Here is a 17559-nt window from a genome sequence, read left to right on the forward strand (position 1 = left end):
AAGAATTTATTCAAGCATTAAAGCATAGTTAAGATTTTAAAATCTCTGGCCCAGCCCAGCCAGTGTGGCTCAGTGGTTGAGCATTGACCTCTGCACCATGAGGTCACCAGTTCAGTTCCCAGTCAGGGCACATGCCCAGGTTGTGGGCCAAGTCCCCAGTGGGGGGCATGCAGGAGGTGGCCAATCGATGTTTTCTCTCATCGATGTTTCTATCTCTCTCTCCCTTTCCCTTTCTCTCTCTCTCAAATCAATAAAGAAAAAAATAAAAAATAAAATCTCTGGCCCACTTAGGCTTTGTGTGCTCAGAGTGCAGATCTATGCAGGCGCCATCCTGAGCCACAGCCTCCCAGGGAAGGCTTTCCCTCCCCTTTCCCCCTTTCTCTCCCACTCAGCAGGGTTCCAAGGCCCACAGACCTCTCAGCAGTTCCTAGAAGGTAAGGAGTGGGAAGCATATTTGGATATCATCTATAAACTGAAGGGTTCCTGGATTTCAGGCTCATGTATCCGACTAGGAATGTCCAGTTAGATTTCAAACTTACCACGTCCTGTCCAAAGCCAAATTCCTGTTACTCCCTAGGGCTGCTCTTCCACCAGTGTTCTCCATCTTGAAATATGGCAACACCACACTCAGCCTCTCAGGAAATCAGGCTGGCCCTATCTTCAAACGATACCAAGATTCAACCACTTGTCAACTCCATAGCTAATACCCGTGCAAACTGCTATCCCTCTTTTTGACCATCACCAAAGTCTCATTGCTTCCCTGCTTCCCGTGCCCCATCCATCTATTCTCAAACCAGGAACCAATGAATACACCAATCATATCATGACACAATCCTCTGCTCGAAACCCTCCCGTGAGACTTATAGAATGCAAATGCCAACATTTTTACCGTGACCCAAAGACCCTACCCCGTTTGACCTCATCGCTCCATGACTCTGCTCCAGCCACATTTACTGAGCCTTGTGCACAGTAGATATGATGTTCCCCCAGCACCTCATGTACTGTTTACTCTGCCTGGAACATTCTTTCCCAGATCTTTAAATGGTTTCTCTTCTCATGTCCTTCAGGTCTTTGCTTATCTCATGTGAGGAGAAGCCTCCCCTACTCCCCATTTTCAGTTGTATCCCTGAGCACGCCTGTTTTCTTTCTCTGCTTTATTTTTTTCCAAAAAGACTTATAATATACCATTTCATGTAGGTACGTACATATGTATATATGTACATTTTCTCTCCCATCACTACTAGGACAGGGACTTTTGTCTATGCTACAACAGAGCCAGGCACGCAGTAGCCTTTCATTAAGTGCTGGTTAAGTGAAAGACTGTATATTTGAGGTGCTTGTGTGTCATATGCTTTGAGATGCTCAGTAGGAATTTGGATATACACGTATGGAACTTAGAAGGGAATCAGAATGTAGGGTTCCAGAGTTGCGATTGTCAGGGTATAGAGTTGAGATGACATCCCCTGAAATAGTGGGAAGAGCAGAGGAAGGATGGGACCCTGTAGAGCAGTTACAGGCGAGGGATGGGAGGAGAAAGCGTGCTTGGATGCTTCCCAGAGTCGTGAGATGGACCTGGAAAGAACGGAGCCTCTGACACCGAGAGGAAACATCGTCAGTATGGAGGGAGTTTTGGCAGTGTTGGAGGCTGCAGAACATACATGATGATGACACAAAATCCAAACCCAAACATTCAGTAATGTAATTTTGAAACATTAGGAGTAAAACCATCTGACAATCTGATGTATTTTGAAGTGCTGAATTTTGAGTATGAAAGATATCTATAGTAGCTCTGAGTACTGTTGTAATTGTGCCAAACATTCCATAACTCACCTATCTAAATTTACTTGGAAATTAGTTGTATCAATGTGATGAAGAGCACATTGGACATGCTTAACTTATGGTTTAGAGTTCCTGGGTGATGGGTTAAGTCAAATAATGTTGAAGGTGACCATCAACATTTACAAATACGTCATTGATGAGAGGTGAACATTTTCTTCTAATCTCATCGGTACTCATTTTGCAGGAGCTATGGAGGAATGTCTCAGTGATACTAAAATATTACCGTATAACCTTTCAGATAACTAATGAGATTGTGCGGCAAATGATGGAGATGGAAGGCATGTACAGCTTGGATAAGCCCGGAGACTTCACCACAATTGTTGACGTGCAGCTCATCGCAGCCATGATCCACCCTGGCGGGGGCCGGAACGACATCCCACAGCGCTTGAAGAGGCAGTTTACCGTGTTCAACTGCACCCTGCCTTCGAATGCTTCGATAGACAAAATTTTTGGTATGACTGCTCTTGCTGTTTAGTTTTCTGATTGCATTCCACAGTGGACAGGTACCAAGCAAAACCTTATTTGAGAGATAAAATGTCTCTGTTTGAAGTGGGGATTACGTATCTTCAATAGAGAGCTAAGTACCAGAAAAGAGGGAGCAAATACTAAGAAGAATGTTTATAGCCTCATTTAAGACTCAGGAATATTTAGAAATAACCTTGTTGAAGGTGGGCTTAGAGGTAAGAAAACCTTTGTGTTTTGGTTTTCTTGGCACAATTAATAAGAGAAGTTTGGGCTGAGTGACTGCACATCGATCATAGGTTAACGATATAATACACTAAGTCATATGTAGCACTTTGATACGTTAATAAAAAAAAACTTGTAATGCCAAATTTAGGCTCACATAAATGGAACTATCAAAATTATGTTTGTGAAGACATAACAAGAGAACCTGACTTGTGCATATGTGGACATTAATTATTTGACATGGCAAGTACTATAGATCAGAAGGGAAAGGGCAGATTTTCCATGGGTGGTACTGAGATATTTAGTAATTCTTATGGGAAAATCACTGAAATTGGACCCCTACCTCACACCAAGCATAAAATCAATACAGATGGATTAAAGATCTGAATATGGAAATCAAAGTTCATAAAACATTGGGGAGAAAATATAGGAAAATATATAAATGACCTCTGGGTAGAAAAGGACTATTTAAATGAGACTCACAAAGCATAAGCCATAAATAGGAAAAAAGAATGATCAATTTGACTAGACTAAGAAGTTTTGTTCATCTAAAAAGCAACATTAATAGAGTAAAAAGACAAGTCCCAAAGTGGAAGAAAAAAAATTTCAACCCATATAAAAAAATAAAAACAGTTAGTATTTTGAATATTTAAAAAAAAACCCACACCTTATGAATCATTTAGAGAAAAGCAAACAGCCTAATATAAAAATGGGCGATAAAAAATTGTTACTTTAAGAAAAGGTAATCAAATGGCAAGTAAACAAATGTAAAGGTGATAAGCATTGACGTTCAGGAAAATGCACATTTAGAACACAAAGGAAATGCCATATTATACCCACTTAATTTGCAAAAGTGAAAAATCCTGACAAACTCAGGCGTTGACGAGAATGTGAAGCAGCCGGGAGTCTGGTCCCCCACTGGCGGGCGTGTAAACTGCTGCCAGCCCCTGGCTAGTGATCGGATGTTAGTACTGGTGAAGCAGGTCCCGGGCACACGCCAGCAGATCCACTTCTAGCTACATTGTTTCCTTTATGGTTTGTGCTCTCGCAGCCTCATTTGAGAAGTCCTTTCCCACCCAGATTCATGCAGATGGTCTCCTGCATTTCCCCCCAAACATTGCATAGCTTTGCCTTCACATTTAAGTCCTTAATCCACCTGTAGTTGACTCTGCATACGTGCACCAGAAGACTTACACAAGACTATTCACGGAACAATGTTCATGACAGCAAAGACCTTGAAATAACCCCAATATTTATTGACAGTAAAAACAGATAAATAAGTTGCGGCAATAGACACACAGAATAATGCCTGCAGCCGTGAGTAGGAACACACCCAGCTGCTGCTTCAACATGGTGAAGCCCAGAGACAGCATGTTGAGTGAAAGAAGCAAGACAGAGGAATATATGATTCCATGAAATTAAGTTTCAAAAATTAAGATTAAGAGAAAGTTAAAGTTCAGAGACATAAGTGGCAAAGCTCTAAGGAAAAGGGGTTGCATGGGGATGGGCAACCCGGGGCTCCTAATGTACTGGGGCCGTGCTGTGTTTATCGATCTCGTGGTCTGGGCGTGAGCATCTGCTGGTTTGTTAAACTGTTTTATGCACTCTTCCATATAAAAATTATATGTGGGACAAACCAGAAATCGAGGCTCGGAAAAGAGAAATAACCGCCCAGTCAGGGCCGTTTAGCTAGTGCATGGCAGAGGTGTGGTGGTGATCTGGTGCTTGATCCCGGAGCCCGTGCTTCCTGTATAGTTCATTTGTCCCACAGGGAGTTGGAGGCCTAGAGCCAGAGGAGTTCAGGAAGCTAAGGTCGTTGTAGGCTGCCAGCGTAAGCAGTCACGCCTTTGGAGGACAAGTTCACGTTCCCTCAAGGTTACTCCTTCTGCGATCTGTGTGAACGAAGCCAGTTCTTAGCCGCCCTGCCCTCCATAAACCTGCTCTATGTCTCTGAACAGATATTCATGTTCATATCCCCTTGAAAATACCATACTCACACCTGAACAGACCACTCAACATGCCGTCTCCCCGGAGTGAAGTAGAGTAACCTGATCTTGCAGTCTAAACCCAAACACTTTAAACCTATAGCTCGGGGCTTCTGCCGGTCAGGAGACGTGGGTGCAGAGTCCAGTTCTGTCCACAGCCCATCTGGGTGACCTTGAACAATTTGCTTTACCTGCGGGGCCTGGCCTCCTCCGCTGCAAAATGAGGACGTGGTCTCTAAGTTCTCTCCCACTCTTCAGGATGGGTGCTGTTTTCCAGGCCCCGGAGCCAGGCGACACGGGTTCAAATCTCAGATTCTCCCACATACAAGCTGTGTGACCTTGGGCAAGTTACTAAACTCCTATTCACATGGGAAGAATACTATAATGATAATGATAATAATAATATCTACCTCAGATTCTTTCTCATGGGATGTTGGGAGGGTTAAATGAGTCGATCGGTACAAGATGCTCATCACAGCACACTCAGCTTCCCAGGCCCCGCTGCCGACGTCCAGTCTCAGTTGAGAAGTTCGTAACCCCACTTAGTCCTGTTGTAATGATATATCCATAGGGATGAACATGCACCTTGTAATCTTTTAGTAAGCTTGTATTATTAATCTTGTTGCTTTTTTTCCCCCCAGGAGTTATTGGCTGTGGATACTTTGATCCCTGTCGAAAGTTCAAACCTGAAATATGTGAGATGATTTCGAGGTTGGTTTCCGCGGGCAGAGTGCTGTGGCAGTGGACCAAGGTACGCCCTGCGGTGGTCAGTAAGCAAAGCAGGTCAAATGAACAGCCTGTTCTCACCTCGTGGCTCCCGAAATCATCACCGCATTACATGTGGTAATGCTCTTCGTAAAAGACAGATTAGGTGCTCAGATAGATTTATGACACCGTTCCCTTCCAGGCAGCCAATCTTCTGAGTGAATGATGCTTTCCATATGTATGAGGTATTACTGTAAATCAGACAGAACATCCAAGAGAAAGCAGAATTTTGCTGAAATGAAAACACTGCTTTTCCACTTGTTACTCTGATTTGTACCTCTTTGTATGTCTGTCTCCCTGCCTCCCCCCAAACCATGTCAGACACAAATGTTTACTGACTGAGTGAAAACTTGGATTTCCAGATATTCCAAAACTTAAAGTCTAATTTGTGTGCTCCTCAGAGGTGGAGCATGAGGAACTGGGTGTGTCTCATAAACACTCTTCCACACAACCCCCCGCAGTGGTCAGTCAGTTCCTTACGTAAGACGGCTCCTTGTTGACACAGGGCCTTTGCACATGCTGCTCTGCCTCTTTTAAAGAAACTCCAAAATGAATGTCAAGGTTTGAGTGTCTGGGAATTTTCTGTGGTAACATCCATCAGTTTTCCAGTGGTCTGGAAAGTTTTGGTCTTCCTGGTGTCTTTCTGTCAGAGCCTCTTTTGTTATGGAGTGTTTACTGGCTCCACCCACTTTCTCACCTTTCTTTACCTTTTTACTCACTGTTCATGGACTTTCATTTCCACAGGCTCACTGACTCAGCGGGGAACTTGATCTTGTCAAATCTGAAGGCTGGTTTCTTCTTCCTCTCACTTGACTTTCAGCAGAATATGACATAAATGATCCCTCTAATCACTTTCTTCACTTGGCTTCAGAGGGGACTCATCCTCTTGGGTTTCTTCCTCTTTCATTGGTTACCCTTTCTGAGGCTTGTACTGTCCCCCTCCTCTAAATCCGAGTGCACTGGATCTAGATACTGGGACTTGGTTTCGGGCTCCATCCAGCTCCAGGGCTTTGAACACCTCCTCTGTGCTGACGACTTCAGAATCAGCAGCTGCGTCCCGAGCCTCTCTGCTCGGCTCCAGACAAATTTCCAGCTGTTTAGTAGATGTCACCATGTTGATATTTAATAACCACCTCAAAGTTAACATGTCTGAACAGAACACGTAATTGTCCTTAAATATGACTCTTCCTCAGATGCATGCATCTTAGAGAACAGCAACAGTGCTTATTCTGCTTCTCAGGCCGAAAAACTGTCACCATCCTTGACCTGTCCTTTCACCCCCATATCCAGCCCATCAGCAAGTCCCAGCACCATGCTTTCACAATAGATCCCAAAGCTGGGGACTTGGGGCCTTCTCATTGTGACCCTGGCAGAGGCTCCATCACCTGCCTCTGGACCGTGCAGTGACTTCTAACCAACCTCCTTGCTTTCTGTTTGCCCTCCTCGAGTCTGTCCTTTACATAGTCCTCAAATGCTTCTTACAAAAGGAACCCAGAGCCTGGCCACAGCCCAGTGGATTGAGCGTCGTCCCATGGACGGAGAGGTCCCGGTTCGATTCCCGGTCAGGGCACAAGCCCAGGTTGCAGACTCGATCCCCAGTAGGGGGCGTGCAGGAGGCAGCCGATCCATGTTTCTCCCACATTGATGTTTCTATCTTTCCCTTCCTCTATCTATAAAAAAAAATCAATAAGAACATATTTTAAAAAAAAGTAACCCAGAGATCATTCTTCCTTCTTAAAACCTCTGGTAGATTCCCAGTTACATTTATAGTGAAACTACACACCTGGCTTTGGCCGTGCCCGTCACCGGAGCCCCCTGCTCACCTGCGTCCCCTCCCATCCCTGCCCAGCGGTGCTGCCTCTTTGCGCCTCGGCCACCACCCCTCATGACTGATTCTTTCCTTCGAACCTTCAGGGGAGCTCTCCTGGATCATGTCTCCTGACATAACTGTCCGTGGCCTCATCTCAGGCGTTAGTCTGTCTCAGGACTCTCTTTTTTCCAAACATGATTTTTATCATTTTTGTTTGTCTGTTTGTTTCTCAATATGTTTGTTTCCTATTTATTGTCAGCCTCCCCCACGAGAACGGGAGCTCCCCGATGGCAGCAGGTCTCACTGTCCTGTTTACTGTGATTTCTTCCCAAGGGCACCGCAAGGGGCTCAAGCATAGTCCCTGAAAAATTAGCAAATCGCCCTCCTATCCCCACCCCAGATAAACAGTCTTCTTTATACTTTTTCTTCAAATCACCTATCGCACAAAGCACTCTTTCAACCCACTTGCCCAGTGTATCGCTGAGCCGCCCTTACTTTATGTGGCTTTAGCGCAGAAGCGGGTGGGAGGAGAAGGTTGACGTAGCTAAAGGGAAACACTGGAAGAGAAGGAGAGGAGCAGTCAGTGAAGGAGGGAGAGTGGGGAAGAAGACGGCATTTCATTCTCTGCAAGGATTGCTTCCGTGGCCAGCGGCGTGGTTTACGGCACAGAAGAGAGGCAACGTTCACACAGCCTAGCCCGTCTTGTCGCATATTTGTAATGTTGGTTATGATTTGCATTTTGGTGAGTAGAACGAACAGTTTAGGTTGGCACGGGACTGAGCGAAGGGAAATGACACTCCCGCGCTCTCCCTGTCCCTGTGAATTAGCCTGTAAAAATCTCTCTCCAAACTCAATGGGGCACTATTTCAACAGAGGACGGACGTACTCCATGACTCGGCACTAAAGAAAGCATGCGCTCCTCTGAATTAATCATGGGGAGAGTCTGCTTCGTATCTGCAGAATGAGCCTTGCTTCACTTTTGAAAATGATGCTGATGAAATCAGCTACACTCTTCGTACGTGGCCAGCAGTGCCTCCCGCACCTGCTCCACCTCAGTATCCCTGCCTGGTCTTTGTTACAGCTTGGCCTCTGTAGATCCTACAAGTTGGTAGAAATAATAAGTAGATTCGTGTACAAACAAACAAACAAAACGCAGAAACACCACCCAGTACTCACAGCGTCGTGTCAGACTTGCCTTCGATGCATTCCAGGTATACAGATATGTGGAAGCAGGTTGACCGAGCTTGGATCCCCTTGGTGAACTTAGATTTCCATGTACCTGTGGCAATGCAAACACATGAAGGACTCTAATGAAAGCAATCTGTAGAACCTAGTCGGTGTTGACTGTGGAAGTGAACATGATGACCAGCTCACGCTCAGTTTTTTGTTAGGACCTATTTCATGTAACACTAATAAGGTTGATAATGATTGGGAATGCTGGCTTATTCCCACAACTCAATATATTGGTTTTACACACAGGTTTTAAGAATTCAGGGGAAGTGACTTGCTCAAAGCCAATTAATGGTGGTAGAACAGGGGCTGGAATCTGCGCCCCGGGGGCTCAGTCAAGGGCTTGTGGTCTCTTCCATTCTGTGTTGGTGTATTTATGATACGTGTTTCTTCCATCAGTGCTGTGATGAAATATAAACTTAACTTTGGTTTAAGATTCAGCCTATTTAAATAATATAAAATAAAATAGTTCTAAATATTGTGAAATATTTAGTTTATCTGAAAAGCAAATGAGAGTATCACGTTTTGTTTTTTGTTTTTTGTTTTTCCATCTCTAGGTGAAGATGCTGCCAACTCCTTCTAAGTTTCATTACATTTTCAATCTTCGAGATCTCTCCAGAATTTGGCAAGGAATGTTAACCATAAAAGCCGAGGAGTGTAGTTCGATCTCAATTCTCCTGTCCCTTTTCAGACACGAGTGCAACAGAGTCATTGCCGACAGGTGCGTCACAGCGCCCGCGTTCCCCGTGCTGTCAACAGCTCATCCAGCAGACTCGTTCCTGCTTTATCTGCGCAACCAGTAGAGTTAGGATAGTGCCTTAATTTTCTCTGGGGCTTGTGCACCATTGATGTTATTTCTCACCTGCTGTTCACTTTAAAAATTTGCTGTGCCAAATTCAACAGGACATCTTCTTAAATCGCCACATTATCAGAGAGTTGAAACATTCAGAGGCAAATTTTAGTTCTGTTCATGTTCTAGAACATTGGCGCTCTGTGTCGGTTTGCGTGGTGAAATCTGGTGTAAGCTCAGTCGCCGTTCTGAGCCTGTGTCGTCCTCTATGGAATGGGGGTGGCAATGCCGGTCTTACAGAGTTGTACAGGCCACCAGTGTCTCACACGCAGGGGGTGTTTGTCAAATGTTAGTCCCCTTCCTCCTCTCTTCCCCCTGACACTGGAAGACATTCACTGTGTGCCCACAGACCCAGAAAGAGGGTGCTACTGACCGTTACTCCCACACTCTTATTGAAAGTTTTAGAGACCTTTGGCCTGACCCTGTTGACTCACCTGTATTGTTAAACAAAAATAAAATCATTCATGACACTTGTTAAAATGATAAGGCGCACAGTCTTTATTCAGGACTGTCGAGTGAAGGGACTGCTGCAGGGGGACTTTGCAGCAGGGGACAGAGATTGGGCTCTACTCCAAATTAACAAGGGAAAAGTGAGAATTCGAAGCCAAGGAAAGGATGAGGAAGTCAGAGATGGAAGATCAAGCAAGGGGAAATGTCAGGGGTTCAGGGGGATGCTGGCTAAAGGGACCCAAATGGGATTCTTGAAGGCCAGGGGATCAGATGTTACCCCACGCAGATGAAGGAGAACAAGGAAGTTGGTCACATATGGAGGGTGATCGGATACTGGGTGGAGGATTCTGGCTAAATGTGCTTGACAGGATTCATGCTCAAACTGGGTGGTGCAGAGAAGGGCATGGAAGTCCAGAGTCGAGGGAAGAGCCTAAGTTTTGTCAAGGAGAGACTCTCTTCGTCAGAAGTTTCTACAAGTAACACTGTCAAGGTTATCACTGTGTTAGATGGGTCAGGTCCTTCTTGTCAGAGGCAGAACGTATGGTTTCCCTGTTCTGACGCGATGGAGGTACAGGATGGGGCCGAGAGGAGGCAGAGAGAGGCTGGAACCGTCAGTTAGGAAAGACGCCTTCATCATTTGCATTTTCACTCCTGGATTTTTCTTTCAGATTTGTAACTCCTGATGACGAGCAGTGGTTTAATATAAATCTGGTTCGCACAATTGAAGAAAATATCAGCTCGGATATGATAGCACACATTCTTCCTGAGCCATACTTTGTAGATTTTCTTCGTGAGATGCCTGAACCAACTGGTGATGAACCCGAAGACACTACGTTTGAAGTACCCAAAGTCTATGAGCTGGTACGTATTTCCACCTTTAAGGACTGTTTTTGGATCACCCACCTGACTAGATCTTTCTCCCAGAGCTTCACCGTGGAGTTGCTGTAACTTCTGCATCAGTTATGAGTTGTGATTCATGGCATCATAGAGCACGCGAGAAATGTTTCATTCAGTGACATTTAGCAGCGGTCCCATTAAAGTCAGGTGCAAGACAGGTGTGCCTGGTATTATCGCTGCTGTTTAATATTGCTTCGAAAGTCCTAGGCATTGCAACAAAACGACAAAAAGAAAATAGATGTAATTATCAGACAAGAAAAAACAAAAAAAACCAACACATTTTATTTGCAGATGATATGATTATCTCTTCATATACTCTAAGAGAATTTAAAATCTCTTTTAAGTACTGAGAGTTCAGTAAGAAGACTAAGTGTGATATAAATACAAAAGTCAATAACCATCCTCTATACCAGAGGTTAGCAAATTGTAGTCAATGGGCCAAATCCAGCCCACTGCCCGTTTTTTGTTAGATTTAAAAGCTAAGAATGATTTTTACATTTTTAAATGAGTAGAAAAGAAAGTAGACGCATACTAATATTGTGTGATATTGACACTGCAGTGTTCATAAGTACAGCTGTATGGGCACACAGCCACGCCCACTGGCCCAGAAACCGTCGGTGACTTCCCCAGGACGCTGGCTGAGCTTGGCGTAGTTGGTCCCGAGACCACACAGGCCACAGGCCCCAAGTATTTACTCTTCCCCTTTACAGAGAAGCCTGCCAATTCTTGCTAACAATCATAAGACAGGAAATGTAACATACAATGATTTTATTCAACAGCAAAAATATGTAAAATACCTAGGAATAAACATGAGAAAACATTACTTGATTAAAGGGCAACACCTCTAATGAGGTTTAGAACAAGACCCCACAGGGACTTTTAGGCAGGGTTACACAGCGATTCTGAAGTGCATGTAGATCAAGAAATAAATGGGGAGAAACAATTTGCAAAGCAAATACGTAAATAATTATTTCAGAACACTTTGATGATATAAACAGTGTTAAACTTGTGTATATATTTTTTAAATCCATAAACAATATTGAAAAGCAAATAAAAACTGAGTAAAATATCTGTTATATTCCAACCTTTAGTGCTGCAGGTAGGAGTCAGTGGGAAAAGTCAGGAATAACTTCATATCCGAAGGTTAAGTTTCAGGCCTCTGAAAATGGAAATAATTAAGTCAACCAATCCATGACAGAGTTTTGGAAGTGCATTAGGTTTTTTAAAAAATGAGAATTACTTTTGCATGTCTTTACAATTGCTGCTTTTATAAATTTTGGATCTTAACATGTATTTTTTTCTCTCTTTCCCCACCCATAGGTACCATCCTTTGACTTTCTGGCTGAAAGACTCCAGTTTTACCAGAGACAGTTCAATGAGATCATTAGAGGAACATCTCTTGATCTGGTGTTTTTTAAAGATGCAATGACTCATCTTGTTAAGGTTCTAACTGTTGACTATTACGGACATAAATAGATCATGTAAAAGCTTAGTAGATTTCACAGATAAACTTCTTCGGAATAGATATAAACTGTCAGGTAGCATATAGAAGAGTGTCCATAAGTTGGGTTAGTTCACTGTCTCAGGAAACAAAGGCTTAATCGGAAACCCCTTATTTAAATTCACCTGTATGAAAGCAAATTTTTTTAAGGCCAAATTGATGGGTTTTGTGTTCAAAGTGTTTGACACACTAAGTTTTACCTTCCTCGAAAGGAAGCTGGAGAACCCTGTGAAGAAATATTCCCTCTTAAATCAAATTTTGACATAATAGGAATTCTGTTCCTCATGGAGGAGAAGCTGATGCTCTTTAAAATGTCAGTCTCATGATTGGCTTACAGATTAGGGGCGAACTGGTGGGGGAGGGGCAAGCGGGTGGACAGGACTGATGAAAAAATAGAATCCAATTAGAAGCAGCACCAAAAAAGTGTATTGTTTGATCTAAGGCTGGGAGGCTACAGAAAGAAGTTGTTTCTTTGTATAATTTGTAGATCACAACGGAGTTTCTCCAGGAGTCAGAACCAGAGTAGAGAGGTTTGATAAAGGAAGCATTTAACCGTTTATTAGACAGAGTGGGGCAAAAGTAGGTTTACAGTTGTGAGTATTCCAAACACAGAGTTTATTCTTGTATTATTATTTCTTAATTATTGCATCATTTTCCAAACCAATAACTGTACAGTTGTTGTCTGCAAAGTTGGTGAATTTCTAGATGTCCTAGGGCTGTTTTACATTCAACCATTCGACAAGGAGTACCCAAGGTGGCTAGGTCCTGGGGGCCTAGGTGCAAAACCGTATAAGGGATTAACATATTTAAAAGCACAATGATAGAATTGATACACATCCAGGTGTCGTTACAAATCTGCCATCTGTACTTGCACTTAAAACATTCTCTTTAGTAGTGATAATGAATTTAGGGATCCAGCCAGACTGTCTTCCTCATCAGTGACATTAATGTAAAAGACAGCTTTTTAGCAATGTCCTTAATGGACCTAAACAAGATTTGAACCACAATTTGAGCCTTATCCTCACCGAAGAAATCGACCATAGAAAAGCAACGCAAGACTATAAAAACTGTTTCTTTAAATCTTTTTCTACAAGTGCCTTTCTGCCCCCATTACAAGTAGAATTTTTATACTTTTAAAGACTTTTCATTGGAAGAGAGAGCATAGAGGTAGTATTCATGGTAGAACTGGGTACCTAGTAAGTCAGTGTATTAGACTGATAAATAGTAAGCCAACAAGTCTACCCTTCCTGCAGGTTGGTAACAGCAACTCCACCACCCATTCATTAAATTGAAAAAAAAAAAAAAAATCGCATAAACACACACAGAGAATAGTTTTGAAATAGGACAGGAAAGATAATTTGGTCTGTTTTTCGTGATGAAAATATAGATGGGCAGGGAAATAATTTGAATCAAATAAATCACTATGAACTTTAATTTTTAAAATTCTGAGATACACTGTAAAAGGAAAATATTTACTATAGTCTGGAAGCATATGGTCAAATCTTGGACCCATTTCGTGCAAGAAAGTGAAAATGGTTTAATTCTACCTTCAAATAAATTCTCTTTTATTTCAAAACAGATTTCACGAATAATTCGTGCATCATGCGGAAATGCATTGCTGGTGGGTGTTGGTGGTTCAGGGAAGCAAAGTCTGTCGAGATTGGCATCTTTTATAGCTGGATATCAAATATTCCAGATAACATTAACCAGGTAAAATAAAGGAAAACCAGACAATATGTTTTTCTATAGTTAATTTCTCTAGTGTAAAATGTTTACTTAAAAAAAAACGCAACAGTTTGGTGTATTTTTTTAAGTAAACTCTTTAAGTGTAACATATATAAGGAAATGTACACAAGTCGTGGGTGTCACACAGAAGTACATCTATGTAGCTAGCTCACAGATGAAGAACTGAAACATTAGTAGCACCCCAGAAGTACCCCCTCATGGCCTGTCCTAGTCACTACCTTTCTAAGGGTAACCATATTCTGACTTCTAAGTCCATTGATTAGTTTGCCTATTTTTGAACTTTATGTCAGCTGAGTCATACCAGATTTACTCTCTTGTATCTTTTCTGTTGCTTGCCTTGTTTTGAGATTCATCCTTGATGAACCAATACTTTGTTCATTCTAATTGCTGTATAGTCTTCCACAGCAACACATGTCACCACAGTTTGTATACCCACTGTAATGCTGATAAACACTTGTGGGGCTTGGGGGCAAACAGAGCTGTTAGGAATATTTTGGTACATGTCTGAGTATACTCCTAGAGACAGAATTGCTGGCTATAGAGTGTGCATCTGCTCAGCCCCAGTGGGTCTGTGGTGAAGTCTTCCAATGCGGTTCGACCAGTTCACACTTCCACCAACAGTTCACGAGAGGTTCAGATCCTCCATGTCCTCGCGCGTCCTGGACATCATGAATCCTTTTCACTATAGCAAAACTGAGGGCATCTCATTGTGGCTTCAGTTTGCATTTCCCAGATGGCTAATAATTTTTACTACATTTTCATCTCTTATTGGCCATTTGGACAGTCTGTTTTGTGAAATGTCTGTTTAAGTTCTTTGCTTATTTATTTATTTATTTTTTCAATTGGAGTGTGGTTCTTTCTCTTATTGGTTTTTAGGAGTTTTTTTTTCTTGTATTTTGGATATAATTTTTTTGTCTAAGTGTGAATGGAAAATATCTTCTCCCAGTCATTGGTCTGCCTTTTCACTCTTAGTGAATCTTAATTTTAATGAAATTTAAGTTATCAATTTTCCCCTTTTAGTGCTCTTTGTATTCTGTTGAAATGTTTTGTTTACTCTGAGGTCATGAAGATATTCTCCTGTGATTTTCTTCACATTTACAGATAAACTGCCATTTTCCATGTAGAACTTTATGTAAAAATTTTCATTTTTCATTTCATGTAACCCATCCAGAATTAATTTTCTCATAAAGTCTGAGGTAGTAGTAGTTAAGATGATTTTTTTCAATATGGATATCAAAGTAACCCAGCTCTATTTATTCCAGAGGCCACCTTTGATTCTGCCATACGACAGGGTCATTTTCCCCATAAATCAAGTGATCATCCATTTGTAGTCTATCCCACTGGTTTATCTATCTTTGCATCATTACTCACTGCTTTAATTACTGTCGCTTTTTAACATGTCTCAAACAAATGTATTGTTCTTCAACACTGTCTTAAATATTTAGCATTTTGCATTTTTGTATTTTTTTTAGATCACTTTTTCAACTTGTACACAAATACACCACTGCTGTCCAATAGATAAAAATGTAATAAGCTCAGTTTACGACAGCACTTAAAAACAGACATTTGGAGATTCATTCAGTTAAATTTGATCCGTTTTCAACATTTAAAAATTGAGAGATCTCAGATAAGTAAACAAAACATTTCTGACTTCTCTTGAAATGACTGAAGGCCCTGGCAACAGCGGGCCTACGAGCTCAGGCGGCTGGTACTGAGCCCCGGCCCTGCTCCACTCGCTGACGTCCCCGCCTGGCCTGTGGGTGTCTGAGCTGTGGTCCAGGGTGGGCAGTGCGGCCTCACTGTAGTTAGAAACAACAGAGGCTTGCCTCAAGGCAGAGGTGTGGCCTATCTTTCTTGTTTTCTGTCTTCTTGATGCTCTGGCACTGGGACCTTGCCGACTGGGGAGACCCTCCCCCCAGGGCTGGCCCAGCAATGTGCCTTTCATATGCAAACCAGCCAATCCAGAGCCCGACCTCATCACGCCTCTTTCTGGCCTTATGCTCCGGGCAGCGCTAGTTCTCTGCCTTGATCATAGCCAAGTCAAGGACGGTTGACTAGGGACAGGATCTTGCCCCAGAGCCTGCTGGACTAATTCTAACTGGCCAGTCCTAAGGCTGCTTAGCCCTCCTGCCTTGCCTTTCTCATGGAAACTACAGGGAGGCCTGGCAGTTGTCCCTGTCCTCACTCCTGCTGCCTGGCGCCCTGGTGTGGTGTGGCACCCCCTCCTGTTTCTAGAGATCCTCCTTCACGACAGTCCTTTCCAGTCGCATGACCTCCCGTCCCTGATTATATCGAATCCTGGGCCAGAGGGAGTAGAGAGGAGTCAGCGGGGACAGTTCAAAGTAGGTAGGGTGATAGGACTTAGCACTTGGTTGGATATGGGGTGAGAACAGGAAAGAAGAAAGAGTTTGGGATGACACCCCAGCTTCTCTAGTGGCATTTAATCATACTGCACTAACACAGTGCTGGTTCACGTCTCTGTCTCTTCCACTGGCTGTAAGCGCTCTGAGGACGGACCACTGTAACCTTGTCTTGTCTACCACTACCCCCAACTGGGTACTTCCCACCAACTATAAAAGTATGTGTTGAACAAAGTGAGACTTCAGCATGCGGAGAGGGAGACGTGTGCAGAACACACAGTTTCCACGGGCGGTGAGACGCGTGGCTGTGGTGTCAGGGGAGGTTCTGGGGACAGGAGTCTCCGTGGTGAGAACGCTCTTCAGGCAACAAGGAGTGTGAACAGGATCTTAGTGTGGAGACAAGGAGGCTGAGGAAAGGACTCTGAGGTCACCCAGCACAGACGCAGGGGGCTTGCAAGGGGCAGCAGGTGAGACGGAGAGGCAAGCCCGGAGGAACTCTAGAGGGGGTGCCAGAAACCAGGGAGGGGAAGAGTTAGCCTGCAGGTGTTGATTAAGTTAAGGCGTGACAAGTGGTCACTAACAGTCACCATGTCAAACTCTCAGTGGAGTGGAGGGGGGAGGCCGCATCACATGAGGAAGTGAAGAAGCAGAGAGAACACGTTTAGGAGCTAAGTCCTCAAGAAGCTTAGCTCGCCATGGCTAGTGTGGCTCCATGGTTAGAGCGTCGGCCAAGCACCAGAGGGTCTAGGGTTCGACTCCCAGTCAAGGGCACATATCCGGGTTGCAGGTTTGATCGATCCCAGGCCCCGGTCCGGGCCCATGCGTGAGGCAACCAATTAATGCTATTCTTTCACATTGATGTTTTTCTCTCTGTCTCTTCCTTTCCCTCCCCTCCTTCCACTTTCTCTAAAATAATCAGTGGAGCCCGGCTGGTGTGGCTCAGTGGTAGAGCATCGACCCATGCACCAGGAGGTTGCCGGTTCGATTCCCGGTCAGGGCACATGCCCAGGTTGTGGGCCAAATCCCCAGAGTGGGGCATGCAGGAGGCATCAATTGATGTTCTGTCTCATTGATGTTTCTCTCTTTCCCTCTCCCTTCCTCTCTAAAAATCAATAAAGAAAAAAAAATTGTTTTAATTGATGGAAAAAATATCCTTGAGTGAGGATTAACAGGAAAACAAAACAAAAACAAGAGAGGGTGGGGTGTGACTGTGTCCATATATCGGAAGAACAATATATAATAGTCCACTTAACTAAAAAACAAACAAACATGGCCAACGTGCTCGGTGACCTATTAGCCGGGTGGGCTCGGAGACTGGCCAGCCACGGGGCAGACTGTAGGACAGCCGCTGCCACCGCTCTGCAGGAGGTGGGCGCCGCGGTCCGTCACAGGCTCAGCTGCGTCTCGGCGAAGCAGCTTACCACTTTCTCTTTTTAGTG

The 17559-nt window shown here is 43.6% G+C and overlaps 1 protein-coding gene across 1 annotated transcript in view; it reads left to right on the forward strand.

Moving 5' to 3' along the window:
• The window catches only part of DNAH8 (dynein axonemal heavy chain 8), a 295615-nt gene that overhangs the window by 176868 nt on the left and 101188 nt on the right, over positions 1-17559 (forward strand). The window contains exons 54-59 of the mRNA XM_036248715.1: positions 2078-2291; positions 5153-5262; positions 8874-9037; positions 10285-10477; positions 11834-11956; positions 13594-13724. Of these exons, the coding sequence (XP_036104608.1) occupies positions 2078-2291; positions 5153-5262; positions 8874-9037; positions 10285-10477; positions 11834-11956; positions 13594-13724 (935 nt within the window). The remainder of the gene's footprint in view (positions 1-2077; positions 2292-5152; positions 5263-8873; positions 9038-10284; positions 10478-11833; positions 11957-13593; positions 13725-17559) is intronic.

This window comes from Molossus molossus, unplaced genomic scaffold (genome assembly GCF_014108415.1).
Source record: "Molossus molossus isolate mMolMol1 unplaced genomic scaffold, mMolMol1.p scaffold_m16_p_8, whole genome shotgun sequence".
Lineage (NCBI taxonomy): Eukaryota > Metazoa > Chordata > Mammalia > Chiroptera > Molossidae > Molossus > Molossus molossus.